We start from the raw sequence: 18,124 nt of genomic DNA on the forward strand, positions 1-18,124 counted from the left end.
GTTTAAAACTTCCTGGTGTTTTGAGAATAAAGAAGGTTGTCGATGTACTTGATCTGTATACTATATAGAAGCGCACGGTTATACTTGAGTTAATTCGTTTTAAAGAATGAGAAGTGAATGATTTGTAATTATATTAGGAGATGGATAATATGTGTGATATTATATAAGGTAAGCGTGTTTAAGTTACTTATCCGCTGGTAGTTTAGAGGGTATATAACATAGGGATTTTAACAATTTCTCGGAGTATGTATCCGTATATTTGTACTATAAATACATATGTATTTATGTTTGGATTTTTAACGTTTCCTTTTGGGTTTATATGGCTGTATATTTTGCGTATTCAGGTTTACGTATATTTGGATTTTAACAGATTCTTGAGGGTATGTAACAAGATATTTTATGCATACCAGTACAAATGTATATATATTTGGTTTTTAATGAATTATGAGGTATGTATCAAAATATAGGTATGTATATCCGTATATATTTGGTTTTTAACGAATTTTTGGTATGTGTATCAATATATTTTATGTATACCAGTATATATTATATATATTTGGTTTTTAACAAATTCCCCGGGTATTTTGTATCAATATAGTTTATGTATACATACAATTTCTTAGGGGTATAAAGTTTATCTACCTCTATATGTGTATCTGGTGTTAAGCTAGGTATCCGACAGTTTGCTTGAGACATGTATACAGTATGTATATATTCTCAATTCATCGTATGTTTAAAAAGAAACTTTATTTGCATAACGTGCACACAGACAGTGGTGAATGAGAAATGTAGGTCTATACCTGGACTGGACCAATGGTTTAATACACATGTTTTTAAATGTAGCCCATTTTATTGCGATAAATAAATTAAAACAGGTTTCATTACATCCGTTATCTTGTTTTTATAATTAATGTTTTTTTGTAATTAATGTTTACGTCAAGGTTGCAAAATTAATCAACGATTCAACGATTTATTTAGGAAGAGGGCACATTGCAAATCTTCATTTGATTATTATTAAAATCTTTACTACTACAACAACAACAACCGCCGCCGCCGCCGCAACAGCAGCAGCAGCAGCAGCAACAACAACAACAACAGCAGTAGTAACTAACAACAACCAAACTGACATATAACATATAAAAATGAAGAAGAAAAGTGTTACACAAATGTATTTAACTAGCCATTATTTAAGTTTCGGTTTCGAGACATTAAAATGTTTCGAAATATATAAAAATAAAACTCATATTGATTTATGTTGGGGCTAATATAACAGGGTGTGCTGTGAACGAACATATACTGCAATTTTCCATATTCTTTGAAGAATTTGCAAGTCCCCCACCACCTTTCCGCTAAAGGATAAATGGTCTTGTCCAGACTGAAAGATGGACAAGTCAATTTAATTTATTTAGCACGTTAAGAGTGAAAACGATAACACTTATCATTATATCATGACATTTGAATTCAATTTAAGAACTTGAAAAAAAAACTTTGACATAAGACACTATATCAATTTTACGCTCCAAGAATTAATCCGGGTACTTTGAGAGATCGATATTTCATTCTTTATCAATATTTATATCAATCGGAACATCTCAGCTATTATTCATAATCCGAAGTTTGACGGAAAGAGCCGAAAATATCGATTGTATTTATATTACGCCAAAAAGTGTGTCATATTTTACAATGTATTGAATATCTGCATTGAACAAGAAGATAAGTTCAATACGTGATACGATTATATTGTCCCTTGATGTTAACTTTATAATCAAATACCGGTATATTTAATTGTACTTATGTTTTAAAGTTCATTTGAGAATTGACAAGGTCAAGTTGTATGGTATATTTATACTTCCTTTATTTATTTATATTTACATTGTACGTCTAAATGAGTGTGTATATCATTTCTCACGAAACGAAAAAGCAGTAATGCATAAAGCATCTGCTTAATGCAGATTTGATTCAATAGCAACGAAGCGCTTATTGTGAATACATTAAGCTATTAAAGAGCATTAACATTATTATGAGCGAATCCAGTGGCTTTTTTAATCCAAAGAAATTCATTTTAGCGTTTGTTTTGACTTTTAATAGAGGGTTTTTAAATAAATGTACTCCTGTGCGTTAAAAAACGAGTTTGATATTCCAGGAATGACTATACACCGCACCACTCGTCTCCCCGCCCCCTGGAAATAGACTAAAATGACTTACTTTCTTCTTGTAATAGAAATGCGAAACATCGCCTACCTCTACCCTGGGTCAAAAATGTCTCATTTCTACCTACTAATCATTATTAACGAACTATAATAGTAAACATAATTATATACGCACATCAATCGTTAACGTATTTACGTAAACATATATACGAGCTCAAGTCGTAAACGAATGTACCCGAACTAATTGAAAACGTTTATACAGTCATTAATTTGTTAACATATATCATGCCTTAATAATTGTAAAAGAATATACACTCACAAATCGTTAACATTCTACACACCACTAATTGTAAACATATATGTACACAACAATAGTTAACGTATATACGCCCACTTATGGCAAATATATATACGCACGTCAATATTATACGTTTATACGCAAACCAACTGTAAGCGTTACGTTTCCACAACCATCAATCATAAATGTTTATATGCCCACTATTACAAACATAGTGTCGCATATATTCACCCACTAATTGTGAAGATATATATGTACACCGGTCGTAAACGTAATTACGCCTACAAATTGTAAACATATTTACGCACATCAATCGTAAACGTCTATACGCTCACTGATTGTAAACGTATACAACACCCACTTGTTTTAAACGTATATACGCACGTTTATCGTTAACGTATGCACGTCAACTTATCATAAATGCATGGAGATTGTAAACTTTACACGCCCACTCATTGTAAACGTATTCATACCTACTTATCGTAAACGTATACACTTCCACTTATTGTAAACGTTTACATGCACACTAAATGTAAACATATATACACATACACTTATCGTAAGCAAATGTACGTCCACTAATTGTAAGCGTATATATGCCCACTAATTGTAAACGTTTATACGCTCACTAAACGTAAACGTTTATACGCCCACTAATCGGAAGCGTATATACGCCCACTAATCGTTAACGTTTTTACGTCCACTAATCGTAAACGTTTTTACGCACACGTGTCCTAAACTTATTTTCGCACACCAATTGTAAGCTAATATTCGCCCACTAATCGTAAGCGTATACACGCCCACTAATTGTAAACGTTTATACGCTCACTAATCGTAAACGTTTATACGCCCTCAAACCGTAAGCGTATATACGCCCACTAATCGTAAGCGTTTATACGCTCACTAATCGTAAACGTTTATACGCCCACAAATCGTAAGCGTATATACGCCCACTAATCGTAAACGTTTATACGTCCACTAATCGTAAACTTTTTTACGCCCACGTGTCCTACACCAATTGTAACCTTATCTTCGCCCACTAATCGTATGCGTATATAAGCCAACGATGCACATTAATCCTAACATATATATACAAACCAATCGTAAGCGTAGTTACGCTCATTAATCGTAAACCTACATAAGCAAACTAAACGTAGAAAGTTAAACGCATTTGTTGAAAACATAAATCTGGTTAGTTTATTACATATTACAATAACATTTTAATATCACATACATGTACTTTCAATAAATCATGGCTATAAATAGGAGTACTTCCCACTTGTAATAATTACATCACGCCATTGTTTTTTTAAATGACCCTTAATATATTAACACCATACTCGTTAATATTCAAGGACCTGTATTTCCTTATGTATTTCCTTATGTTTGTTAATAATATCGTAAATTCTGTCAGTAATTTATTATAGAACATGAGCGTACAAATTATGAAAAATACTCGCCACTTGATCCAAGGGCGACAAAATAATAATAAAAAGACGCCATTCCGCAGTCCACCCTACTTTATAACTTTACACTTGTATCTTTGTAATTATTTTCTTTCTTTGGTTTCTTTCTTAAGTTCAATCCACTTGTTAAATATTGTACTGACCTCCTTGATTTGTAACTCGATAAAATAGATATATTTCAGCCGAAATGCTTCTTAGGGGTGCATGTGTTTTGGTTTTTGTACGACACGGAATTTCCACACTAAATGCAGTGCCACATGTAATCACGATTGTTGCAATGTCACTTATTGGACGCCCATAGATATGATTTTGTATGGTTAATTAATGCAGGTAAATTGTACGGTTGAAATATAGAACAATTATTGTAAAAGATTAATAGACACCTTTTGTGCTTGTTAAACTTTAAACTTGTAGCAAGTAAAACTTATTAACCATAGATATCAAAATCAGTAAAATAATATATTTTCTGAAAGCTTTTGCATTTGTCTATGTATGCAGGTAAAAACATTTACAGTTCCCATTTAAATAAATGATACATTAATTTTTAAAGAGAACTACTAATAATTTTGTGTTACAAAACTATTCATATGATAAAAAAAACTGGCTTATTGGGTATGTTCTACTATGTTTTTCTATGTAAAAGGCATGGAAAGTTAGCAATATTTTAACATGCAGCAATAGATAAAAGATTTAACTTTCAAATGGTGTATAATATTAAAAGATCATAAATGTACACCAATTAAGCTTTATTTGCTACAAAATGTCTAATTTTTCACTTTTTCATAGGCATGGGTGATATTTCAATGGAGTATATAGGAGCTGCTTATCTCTGTTATCTACATCTCTGTTATATTGTGCAAACCTTTCTGAATATACTTCCCCGGTTGTTGGAGGTTTTGGACCTCATTGGAGTCCCATCAACATTTCGTTTAATCTACAATATTTTTGTTGATTATCGCGGAACACCCAAATGAAATATACAAAGGTGTGTAATGATATTTAATTTGTTGAAAACCGGAAAATCACTCGCTCTTGAATGATTAATTTCAGTTCAAACTCTTTAAATGAAACGCTTTGTGACAATTCCTCGATTGTCAAAAATAAGCAACAAGAAAATTGAGGGGAAATTTATTAACCAATAGCTTTCTCTCTCTACATGCAGATGACAATTTTCTTTACGTTAAGAGTTTGGCTTTCTTCAAAAATAATCCACGTTTTTTTTTTGGCAAATGGTGTGTATAGAACGACTATGACAAAATATCAAGTAACAAAAAGAACGATCAAAACCCCCCAAAACATCCCCTCCCTGAAAATAAAGCAGACAACCACAACAAAATATGAAAAAAACAACAACAATAACCACATGCATGAATATTCATAGACACCCATTTTCCCAAATTCGCCATTTAAATTATCTGTCTATCTTAATTTGCAAGTTGCATGCTCTGGAAAGTTTGTAAAATCATAAACTCTTGTTACAACGCATATTATATATATTTTCAGTAGATCTAATTCATATTTGTATTATACAAAACAAGATAGTTTGTCACGGTATACACAATATAGGTAGATAAAAAAGTAGGAATATCTATGATATCATTTCTTATCATATTACATGAATAAGTGATTCATTGAAATAGATATAGTATTAGATTTACATATTAAACAATACTTTTGGACAATCGCATCATCTCGGCCCTCTCCGTCAAACTTCGGATAAGATAATAGCTGAGATGTTCCGACTGTACCTTTGTAGGAGTGAGTGGATTAGAAAAACGAACCGCCTTTAACCCTTGGCCTGCCAGCTGCAACTGACTCTATCACTGCGACATCGGGAATTTTACGTTTATAGAATCGAAACATCTATGTTAAAAAGTCGTTACATTCAATCAAATTTGGGTTCTACAAACCTCTCAAAGGGGTTTTTATCTCGAAACCAAGTGCCTATGATCATAGGGTCTGCACTGGCGCTGTTCGCTTTCCAGTCACCATATATTTCGGAATGCTCCCTAAAAATGATAATTGGTTTTGTCTAGATTAAAAGATGGACAGATCGGTTTAATATTGTTAAATTAAATGAACAAAGATAGGTAAATTGACAAAGTATACATACAATGTAGCCAAGCTGTATGATAAATAGCTTATTGAAGCATGTGTTTTAAGTGATGTGAAAGGTTGGGTAGGTGAAACGGCCAGGTGGAGTTGCAATTGTGGTAGGGTTGTTGGTAGGATGAAAACATAAAGTATTAATATTTTTATAAATGCATCCTAATTCAAATCCTTATAAGCACATTCTTGACAAATGAAATACAAATGCAGTTGCGAAAATATTAAGAGTATTATGTTATTTTGTTTGTTTCAGTTTAAGTTGACACGTGATGGCAACAGTGATGACGTCACCTCGTAGACCCTCGTTACCAACACCAAATACCCCAGCTCATGTTCGAATAGGTTTTCAAGGACACAGTCAAGCCAGCGACACCGCACCCCCTCTACCCTCGAGGGATCATCCTTTAAGGAGAAAGGCGTTTGAAACAAATTGTGAGTAACTCGTATCGTCTGTGATTTTGACAGATATATAAAAGTGAGATGTAGCTAGATGCATAATTCACTTTATAACATCAGTTCCTGAAATCGAATGTGTTTTGTAAAATACCATAAAACAAACGTATACGGACCATTATCTCTCCAACAGCAGTTTTTTCCCAGAGTTCGACGTTATGAGCAGCACCTCTCGACAACAACCAAAATATGTGTCGCCCAGAGGGTGTTGCTTTGCAGAGGTTGTGTCTCGAATAATAGATTTTATTTATTTTACAAAGAAGTATAATACACATCCCTTTAACTCGTATTGTGTCCGAGCAAAGCGTTTGTGCATGAGTTTACATCGATATTATTTTTTGATAAACTATCTTTATTCCGTATTATATTTTACTCAAATAATGAAAATATTTGATACGCAATCGGCTAACAAGACCATCTTTGTACTTTTTATATACGTTTATCTGTGAAATGCGGACTTATTTAGTCATTTAAGGGAGGACCCCAGATACAATGTAATGCTAGTAATAATTGTTGTCAAAGTCTTATGTATATACATTACAATTGTAAATAAATATAATATGATATAAAGTTGCGATTTTCATGTACAAAAGTACAATTAAATACTATAAGTACAAAATACTTAACGTACCAAGAATACTTAAGTTGAAATAGAATATTAAAGGGACCCCACTGAGGTTTCTTGACATGATGGGACTGAAAATATTTTTTTCCAGATATATGTACCACTTGATGTAGGCTTAGATAATTTATCTTTGTGCAAAAGTGCAGTTCGTTTTTCCAGAATAATTCTTCAAATTATAAAAAGATGACCCAAAATGAAAAGCGTTTAAACGCTTTTCACTCAAATCGGACAAAGAAAAGCATAAAAATACGATTTTCAATTTATTTTTTAGTATATTTCTTAACTATTTTTGCATATATTTCTGTTTAAACTCAGCTCATTCATGTAAGAAATTAAAATGTTATGTTTTGGGCGTTTAAATCTCAGTGGAGTCCCTTTAACATGAAGAGTAATTCACGTTAAATAATAACAATTGGTCCGACTGTATGGCTGCGAAGGCTGGCCTTGTTCTGCATTATACTTGTTGGTGGCAAGCAACAATGGCAACAATATGGGTTAAAAGTTCAAAAAAAAAATGTCGTAATTTTATGTTTCAGCTTTTGTGGATAGAAACACAGCGAAGGCATATTCTGACCCACAACGGGCAGCCCACATTGGAAGATCGCAAAGTGAATCAAATCATCATAACAACGCGCATCAACAAAGTCATGCGCATGCGCATTCAGCTCAACAGTCACGCCAAAGACAACCTAAAGCAGGTAATAACAGAACAAGTAAAATGGTTTCCTGCGGTGAACATTTTAATGAGATAAAGATATTTTATTTAACTATTTTCAACATTATTTGGGGGGAGAATAAATAAACGTTTGTAACAGGAATATAGTTGACAATAATGGAACAATATAGAAGAAGGTCTTTGGAAACTGCATGTGACCGTTGAAGACCGGAGAAGGTCGAACATAAAACAATTATTTCTTTTTAAGAAAATGATTAAATAGGCCTACCATTTTATGAATAATTCCGAGCAAAAAATAAATAAAGTAAACACACAAGTTTACGCAGAAAATAGATCTATCTCTATTTATTATGGCAGATGCCACTACGAATATTTTAATTTTGTAGATTTTCAGTATAAACAATTCATTGTTTGTAAAATTTGAGATAGATATTAAAGAAACATTGATAATTTTCAAACACATCATTCAAGTTTTTCCACCTTAAACGGTAAAAAATTATAGAAAATTAGAAATATCACGTAATAGATTTTTATTCTCAATTAGGTACAATTCGGACTAATTCCCTACAGGTAAATCCGTAACGTACCGGCAAACGGTATTTAGCTGGGTTTTCGAAAAAGGTCAATTAACCAATCATATACGGTTTACAGATCACATGCTCCTCCATGTACCAAAAACAGGTCACGTGCTCCTCCATGCCTCAAAAGTTAAACGCGTACCAATACCCTAAGTGGACAAAATTATATGATCGTGGTTATATAGGTAAAACAAACCCTAATCATCAAAAAAAATTAAAAACAACTTAGGAATTAGCTACTTTTTTGCTTTTAATTTTCTTATCTAAGAGTGCACGTTCTTTAAATTATAATAGCTACATTTTACATTGACACTATATTGTTTTTCTGTCATAAAACAAATATTTGAGAAGTGTTTATCAATACAATAGTTTATATAATTGCTTATCAATAGGAAATTTAGAAAGATTGTTTACATATATTAAGTGAAATATCATAATTTTTTGTATGCCACAAAAAGTTATTCTTTTAAATTATGAAGAATGCTTGCCACATGATTAGATCTCTTACCACATTGATTCAAGTTTGCTGTCATTCTATTAAAGTTCTTCTAACCATACATGTATTTCTGCTTGATTTAAGTTTTAACGATACTTTATCTGGTCGTCCTTTTTGCGAACAGGGCCAGACATCCCTTATATTATATTTTTATATGAGCCGCGTCACGACAAAACCAACATAATGGGTTTGCGACCAGCATGGATCCAGACCAGCCTGCGCTTCCGCGGAGTCTGATCAGGACCCATGATGTTCGCTATCAGTTTCTTTAATTGTTATAGGGTCTGTAAGCGAACAGCATGAATCCTGATCAGACTGCACGGATGCGCAGGCTGGTCTGGATCCATGCTGGTCGCAAACCCAATATGTTTGGTTTTGTCGTGACACGGCTTATATTGTATTTTTATATATTTTCAGCGGCAGACGATCCTCTACCACCGCCCCCACCTTCATCCCGACCCCCGACAAGACCCCCGCCCCAATATGGTAAATATTTGCTAGATAAGTAATACATTGAACGATCAAATTTCAATAAAAAGTTTAATTATTACAGTAAAGAATTGAGGCTAACAATATATACATGTTCTTGCATATTATTAGTTTTATAATGTTATTGTAATATATATATATATATATATATATATATATATATATATATATATATATATATATATATATATATATATATATATATATATATATATATATATATATATATATATATATATATATATATATATATATATATATATTAATGGCGTTTGCTACATTGTTTTAAGACAAACAGGCAAATAACGACATAACACCCCCCCCCCCATTTTTTACACTTTTAAAATGTTTCTGTCATCATATTTTAAGAACATGCAAAGTTTAAATAACTTCTATGAAAGAGTTTTCATTTTGCCTAGATATCCTTTTATTCTCGTGTAATCGTGGGACTAAAGCCTGAATTTGGCGTGGATGAACTTTACATAAACAGTTCGAAGATTTGTTGTAACTCTGTCTGAACTAAGTATTTTCTCGTATGAACTGGGGATTTGATAATTTGCTGCATGCTGGTAGATTTGTGATGATTTTATACCATATATATACAACACTTCAAATCTATTAGTGCCACTTATAATTAAGTGTTTAAGATCAATAAATTATTGTCTAAGGAAATACTTGTGTTTTGTGATAAAAATTAAAGTAGATATTTATACTTTTTTCCGGATTTACTAAAGTTACTATATATTGTTTTTATGATTATTATTTGCTTTTCTTGCCAGCGCTACAACGATGATACGTTTTCGAACCACCAAGCGCCCGATTCCGCCAGTTTTATTAAAGCATGTCTCGATAATACGAGAACCCCTGACAGTACAAGAAATTTGTACATAGCGTTTTGTTCGTGCATATGCCATCCGCTTCATAGGAAATATGCATAACAGTTTAAAAGGGGCTGGGGGAGAGAGCCATTTAGGTTGGCTAACATCATTCTTTCAATTTATATGTACTTTGATATGATTTTTCATCAAGTTTATACAAACAAATATTCTAACGACCATGCCTTATATAGTTATACCTTTTAAAGAAGATATAGACTACAAATTGATAACATATAAAAATATTTCACATATATTTCCACAGAGACCAGTCCACCACCACCACCAGTTGAACGTTTACCAGTCAGAAAGCAGCTAAGTCAACGAGAGACAAGTAAGCCCTCAAAATATTCGTACAAACTTCATTATTATCGACCACTGCAATGTAACTGACACTATGCATATTTAATGTTTGGCAATACAAATATGCTTAAATCAAATTCAAATTCAAAAGAATGACATGTCCCATGCTTATTCAGCAGGATACTACAGTATATGTATTGAATATGACATGCATTATAATGAAATTATAATTTTAAAAAAATCAATCCAAAATATCATTTAACTTTCTGTGAATTTAAGACTTTTAAAATAAAAACTGCAAGTTGAAACTACATGTATAACGGGTCAAGAGACTTTGTATTGAATGTAATTTATTTATAAACTTGATATATATATATGATGGATTTACCAAGAGTTACAGAGAATACAAAAATACGCTACCAACAGTAAAGAGCATGATCTTTGCAGCCAGGCCTATTGCCCGACTCTATTCTGGTTACAAAGGCGAATTATTATAAAAAAAAAAGTGATTGATGGTAAATACACACGACGATCGGCCTTTTCTCTTTTCCCCCTTTTTATTACGCTAGTTCTAACAAGTTTTCTTCGTGAATGTGAGACAAACTAAACAAGCAAATTCGTTGAATTTATATCCCCCGCCGAGTACTGGTTATTACTAACACAACAACTGAAGACATAAGGCTTTATTTATATATTTATCATGGCATAAACAGTAATATTCTTTGAACTTGATAAATATTCAGGGCAATAACAGAGCCATAACTCTGTGTTAAATAGTAATATCTGGAAATGCCAATGAGATGTATGCATACTGCATAACTAATCAAGGGCCATAAATCTGAGTTATATGTGTCTGACCGGAACAAGGCGACTAATTATGCACATCTCCTCTTCGTAACCCATAAAGTTTCATTGAATTCCAGCCAGTAGTTACAGAGAAGTAGCACGAAAACGATTATTGCTCTGGTTGTATACTGCATAAGTTATCAAGGGCCATAACTCAAAGTTAAAATGTCTGACCCGAACAATGCGACGATATGCGCATCTCCTCTTGGTATTGAAGGTTCCAAGAACGTTTCATTGAATTCCAGCCAGTAGTTGCAGAGAAGTAGCGCAGAAACAAATATTTTTCTATATGCATACTGCATAACTAATCAAGAGCCATAACTCTGAGTTAAAGTGTCTGACCCAAACAAGGTAATGATATGCGCATCTCCTCTTGGTATTGAAGGTTTCCATAAAGTTTTGTTGAATTCCAGCCAGTAGTTGCAGAGTAGTATGGAGGAAATGATTTTTGCTCTATATGCATACTGCATAATTAATCAAGGGCCATAACTCTGAGTTAAAGTGTCTGACCCTAACAAGGCGAGGATATGCGCATCTCCTCTTGGTATTAAAGGTTCCCATAAAGTTTCGTTGAATTCCAGCCAGTAGTTGCAGAGAAGTAGCGCGGAAACGATTTTTACTCTATATGCATACTGCATAACTAATCAAGGGCCATAACTCTGAGTTAAAGTGTCTGACCGGAACAAGGCGACGATATGCGCATCTCCTCTTGGTATTGAAGGTTCCCATAAAGTTTCGTTGAATTCCAGCCAGTAGTTGCAGAGAAGTAGCGCGGAAACGATTTTTACTCTATATGCATACTGCATAACTAATCAAGGGCCATAACTCTGAGTTAAAGTGTCTGACCGGAACAAGGCGACGATATGCGCATCTCCCCTTGGTATTGAAGGTTCCCATAAAGTTTCGTTGAATTCCAGCCAGTAGTTGCAGAGAAGTAGCGCGGAAACGATTTTTACTCTATATGCATACTGCATAACTAATCAAGGGCCATAACTCTGAGTTAAAGTGTCGGACCGGAACAAGCCGACGATATGCGCATCTCCTCTTGATATTGATGATTCCCATAAAGTTTCGTTGAATTCCAGCCAGTAGTTGCAGAGAACTACTCCGGAAACGAAATTCGGACGGACGGATGGACGGAAGGACGGACGGACGGACAACGCCAAAACTATATCCCCCTCCCGATTCCATCGGCGGGGGATAATTAAGACGGAAACTTCCATTGACAACACAATGGAATGGGTTTAGAGTAAAAATACAACATGAACTTAAATATGGAATTTTCATTGACCACATAAAGGAATAGGTTCTGGTAAAATTTCAGTTGTATTTGATCTTATATTTTATTTTTGTATGTTGTTTTTTTTTTGTTTCTTTATATAGATGCAACAGGCCAGCGTTCCGCACACACATTGCCAAGGCAGCGGTCTACACAAGGTACATAACTCATCACTATTAACCAGTGTCACGTGATTATCGCACGAGTTGTATTATTATGACACGTGTGATTATTACGCGTACTGTATTATATTAACTCACGCTATTTTTTTTACCTCGACAGTAAGAATAGCCTCTATAAAATCTGACCACCTGTCTTTAAAAGCCATAAATCTGATTTTGTCTGGTTAAGAGAACTTTCTTGAGGGTTTACAGAGATAAGTCAAACAATCGGCACTTCATTGCATTACATAGCACGGAATGACAGGGGCGGTATTTGACAAACAAGCAGCAAGAACTATACAGTATCCAACTCACCAGTAAAATCATCGATTTCCTCCTTTATAATTAACGACGGAATTGACCTTATACTTTCTTTTCTTATAGCTATGTATAATTGAAACATCAGTTCTTATATCAGAAACTGTTCCCCTGTACAGCAGTATTTATATACAATGTCAATAAAATGAAAATAGTTCAACAATGATATGTATTTTTTTACATTTAAGGCTAAAACAAATTATATATCATCAAATAAAATGTTTTTATGTAGAAATTCAGGTAGTGAAATGTATACTGAAGTCGTAAATTGTCTCATTTTTCTTTCCAGACGTCCCACCAGAGCTACCACCAGCCAGACCCCCAAAAACATCCGTTAGCTCCAACTCATCGATAGGTTCGTGTAATTCTTTTTTTTTTGTACTCTTTGATTAAATATGTAAAATGCAGGTCAAATGCATATAATTCGCGGATAATTTTTACACTTAATTACATTTATTCTGTTTAAATTATCTCTTGTTAGTTATCAAAAGTGCTCCTGATATTTTCAACCTCAATATCTTAAAACAATACCAATTTCAATTGCTTTAATTGACTTGCAATAAACTGTTGTCTAGGCGTTCCGCATACAATGTCAACAAGTTACGAGGATGAAAATACATGTCTCGGTTAAATTTAAGTTCAATCGTTCGGATTTAATCAAATACAGGCGTGCATAAAGTTTAATTTATACTAGTCGTTGACATTAACGGAAACTTCAACAAAATTTTAATGTCTTATATATATTACTTATTATATATTTTGCAGATTCTGGGCACGCACCGGTCCCTAGCAGACCTCCTAAAGGTCAGCTACGGTCAGCACATTCGTTTGAAGGCAAGTTGTTATATATATTTTATTTTATATATTATTATATCACATTTTCATGAATAAATATCAGAGCGTATGGCTTGTTCATTAATATTATGTGTCAAAACTAATTGATTTTGGTTCCAAAAACTTTCCGATGGCTTTTCGATAATATTGACCATATTCTTGGTCACAGGGTGAGAAAAAGTGCAGTGTGACCGGGACTCGAACCCGGGACCCTCGGAATACCGTTCATATAGAAACAATAACTATAATGTTTTGACGAGCTTTGCGTATACATGAATATACAAATGTATGCTGAAAATAAACCAAAGTTAATCTTAATAAAACTTCTAATGATCTATGACAATTTTTGAAATTTTATAACATTATTTGAACCATATGAACCCTATTCCACGAAAAACAACTAGGTGGATACAGACAATCATTTGTTCTTGTTAAGTTTAGGGATAACACGTTTGTATTTCTAAAGCGTGCAGGGGTAACATTTGCACTTCAAACATGCCTTTAGATAATCATAAAAAAGTAAACTCATACTAGTAAACAATTTTTTTGGATATAATTTACATTTATTAACAACACTTGTTTAGAGTGTAAAGGTGGCTCATATTGCATTGGAACAAAAAACAAAAAAACGTCAGAATAATAGTAGAATTACCCGCAATTGAATGACTTGTACCTATTGTATATAGTACACAAGTTATATTCATCTGGAAAATGATATTCTTTCAGATTTTGAAAATAGATTTCGGTTCCATGACCCTGCAGATTTTCCGGAACCAGAAACGTCACAAATAACTGATAACAGAGTATATCCTAGCCTGCAAGCTAAAAGAAAATCTAGAAGTAAGTTTCTCTTTTACTCTATCTTGATTTGCCATAACGAACATAAGAAGCATTTTGATAAGCCAACTGTATGTTGTATTTCCGGGGATGGGGGGGGGAGGAGTATTATTTACGCAATGAATTCCAGATGCAATGTTACTTTTGTATGTCTCCGATGGAAAATCATTTTGGACAGTGCAGGCAGACCTCTGTATAACGACCTTCTGTAAATCATTACCTCTACTGTATACAACAAAACTGAACAGTTCTGTATCAGTTCTTCCAACGCAAAAAAGACTTCACAATAATTAAATTTAACCTCTGTAGAGCAACCCTTCTAAGCAACAGCCAAGATCTTTGTTTTCTGAAGGAGTTGCTCTGTACTGTAGAGCTTGTATTAAATCTGTTTTTAAGTAAATTAAAGTAAAAAAGGACTTCTGGCACACGTGTTCATATAACGAGACAATACGTACTCGGTAAAATATCATTTAACCAGATAGCGTTCTAATATGCATTGGGTTTTTTTTCTCGTGGCCAACTTGTGTGCATTTTAGTACCATGACTCTTCAAAATTTTGTTCTTTCTAAGTCTTGATTGCGCATTTTGAAAAGGTATCCACTTGATATTAAACAAAAACACCAACGGCCAACATGCACACCCGTGCAGTCCGATTATGATAATTGTCTATAGTCTAATGATTGGCCACATTCAAATTTTATTCTTGATATCCCTAAAAATTGGTAATGGACATTTCTAAAAATGGAAGCTGGACAAGTCCATTTAAGAAATTACGGGTTACAGAGCTAAACAAGAAAACATCATTTGACCATTTGTATTGATGTCTTTTTCAGTTTTTGTTACAGGACAAGTAATTATTTATTTTGAAAGTAACAAATAAGACGATAATAAAATTGCCATACATGTTTGATGTTCATACAGAAAATCCCCAAGCTGTTCATAATCTTTCTCTCATTACAAAACGGTACAAATATCTGTACAGTAGCCCTCGTTCAAGAAAATATTCTAGTGGAGCTTTTTTGGTTAAGCATATTCAAAATATTTTATCATTTTACAGAAGATTAATCTTGTTTAACTAAACCCTGTTTTTTTTTCATTTCAGAATATCATGACGACAGCCTTGGAGCATTATGATAGCTATGAAAGTTCTCTACACGATTCTTGACAACTATATTCCGAATAATATGAAAGACGCTTTTGGCAATAATTTATACACTTTTTTATAGTATGCGTTTCCGTGGATATTTGTTGTTTTTTTATATATATAACTGGTGTTAAAATATATGTCGCGGTATCGATGGCCAGTTGTTGTACAGCAGAGTTGTGCGCTTTGAATATAACTTATTAAATAACTTATTTAATGTGTACAAGTTATAACAAAGCCGGAAGTGAATTGTTAACTTCCGACAGGATAGTGTAATATACACGTATTTTTATTAAACTAAAATGTACCTGTTATGTAAATTTGTACTTCTCAATCTGACTTTTATTTTAGATCTTCTGAAGCGTAGCGTTATTAAAGAGCGAATTTTGAATATATTGCGTAATGTTGATCTGCGCGTGCATTCATTGTAAAGCGTCATTAATTTCCGGTAAATGGTGTAATTAGCATGCAGAAAATTGACTTTCCTAAGCAACGACCTGACAACCGAATTAAGAAAATGTGAAGTTTTAATCGTTTTGTTTTGAATGTTTGTTGTCTGTTTTTGTGATGTTTTAGATGAAAAGTTTATATACCCTTGATAACTATGTGGCAATTTGAATGAAAACTTTAAATTGACGAAATATACAGTGTATGTTATTAAATGTAAATGTGTTTTTCACTCAGCAAAGCAATTTATGAAACGTTCTAAGCGAACTGCTTGCTTGATATGGAGAGAGGCTTTGCTTATTTTGACATGAAGTGGAGCACTGCTTGTTGGACATGATGTGGTACATTGCTTATTTGACATGAAGAGGAGCAATGATTGTTTCACAAGAAGTGAAACACTTATTATTTGACATAAAATGGAACATTGCTTGCTTGTCATGAAGTGGAGCATTGCTTGTTTGGCATGAAGCGGACCAATAATTGTTTGACATTGAGTGAAGCATTGCTTTTTGACCTGAATAAGAAGATTGCTTGTTCTTAAAATAAAGGAGTGTTTCTTGTTTGACATAGTGGGAACACTGTTTTTGACACGGAGGAGCATTGCTTGTTTGACATAGAAAAAGGAATGACTTAGTTGACATTTATGTGTGTTGGACACAGAAAAAGAGGATTGTTTGTTTGACATATAGAGAGGAACATCTTTTATTGACATTCAGATGGACATTTCTTGTTTGACATTAAAAAAAATAAAAGTGGCAATTTTCTTTATTATACATAAAGAATACATGTATATAGACACTTATTTTGGGGTAATATTGTTTGTAATATAAAATTGGTATTCTTCTGGTGAGCCAGATATATAACGGAGTTATTTCCTCTTCATTTTCAGGTTTATGTTCCTTGTAATGTTAAAATGTATTTTTTAGAATTTAAATATAGATATTAATATAAAGTTTAATTAACTGTTAGCATATGTTTGTTAATTTTCAATTGTGAATATTTTTCTAAGTAAAACACATGAATACCTTACCGTTTACACATAACAGCAGTCAAATCAATAAACAATATATAAAAATAATTTTTTATTAGAGTCATTATCTTTATTGTAGGCATCTGATAAACACTGATAAACATGTATTAAACATATCTTAAACACATATAACATTTCATTGTACTTAAATTTCATCTACGGTTATTATTCAAAATAAAGACATTAAGAAAAACATTACATCAAACAGAGAATTAAGTGTCTAGGACCTGTCTTTACTGTGTTCAATGTTTATCTTTTCTGGTAATGTAATCTTGAGTATCCAGCGGGGGGGGGGGGGGGGGGCAAAGGTTGTACCCATGTGACCAGTGCAGACTAAGATCAGCCAACACATTTGTGGACTCATATCATGGTATACTATATACTGTTCATTATTCAGTCAGAATTTTTGAATTTTTCCCCTAAAGGTGATAGTTTTGTCAAAATTGCAAGATGGACAAGTAGCTTGGTATGGTTTTAAAGTACCACATACTATAGATAAAATCTTATATTCAATTTTCATTCACTGCTTAGGAACACATCATTTATATCAAGATCACAACGCAACTCTCCAGCTTATCTAATATAGGAAGTCACCCTAGTGCTTCTTTGTCTTTTGTACGTTTTTTCATCAATTGCATAACATGATGCTAATATATTATATAAAAACATAAATAAATAAAATATTGATTGTGACCTTGACATGTATTTCT

At 33.1% G+C, this 18,124-nt stretch overlaps 1 protein-coding gene across 2 annotated transcripts; it reads left to right on the plus strand.

Moving 5' to 3' along the window:
• On the plus strand, positions 1-17,458 carry LOC132743664 (WAS/WASL-interacting protein family member 3-like). 2 transcript variants are annotated; one of them, XM_060732214.1, is made up of 10 exons: positions 1-168; positions 6,277-6,455; positions 7,638-7,799; positions 9,269-9,337; positions 10,481-10,549; positions 12,748-12,801; positions 13,412-13,477; positions 13,888-13,956; positions 14,683-14,796; positions 15,896-17,458. In XM_060732214.1, the coding sequence occupies exons 2-10, from the start codon at positions 6,293-6,295 to the stop codon at positions 15,925-15,927; spliced, it is 798 nt and encodes a 265-aa protein (XP_060588197.1). In that variant the 5' UTR covers positions 1-168; positions 6,277-6,292; the 3' UTR covers positions 15,928-17,458. The 2 variants fall into 2 exon arrangements, with proteins under 2 accessions (XP_060588197.1, XP_060588198.1); XM_060732215.1 differs by lacking the exon at positions 1-168 and adding an exon at positions 183-243.
• Positions 17,459-18,124: the final 666 nt, after the last annotated feature.

This window comes from Ruditapes philippinarum, unplaced genomic scaffold (assembly GCF_026571515.1).
Source record: "Ruditapes philippinarum isolate M1 unplaced genomic scaffold, ASM2657151v2 ctg9643_1_1_1_1, whole genome shotgun sequence".
NCBI lineage: Eukaryota > Metazoa > Mollusca > Bivalvia > Venerida > Veneridae > Ruditapes > Ruditapes philippinarum.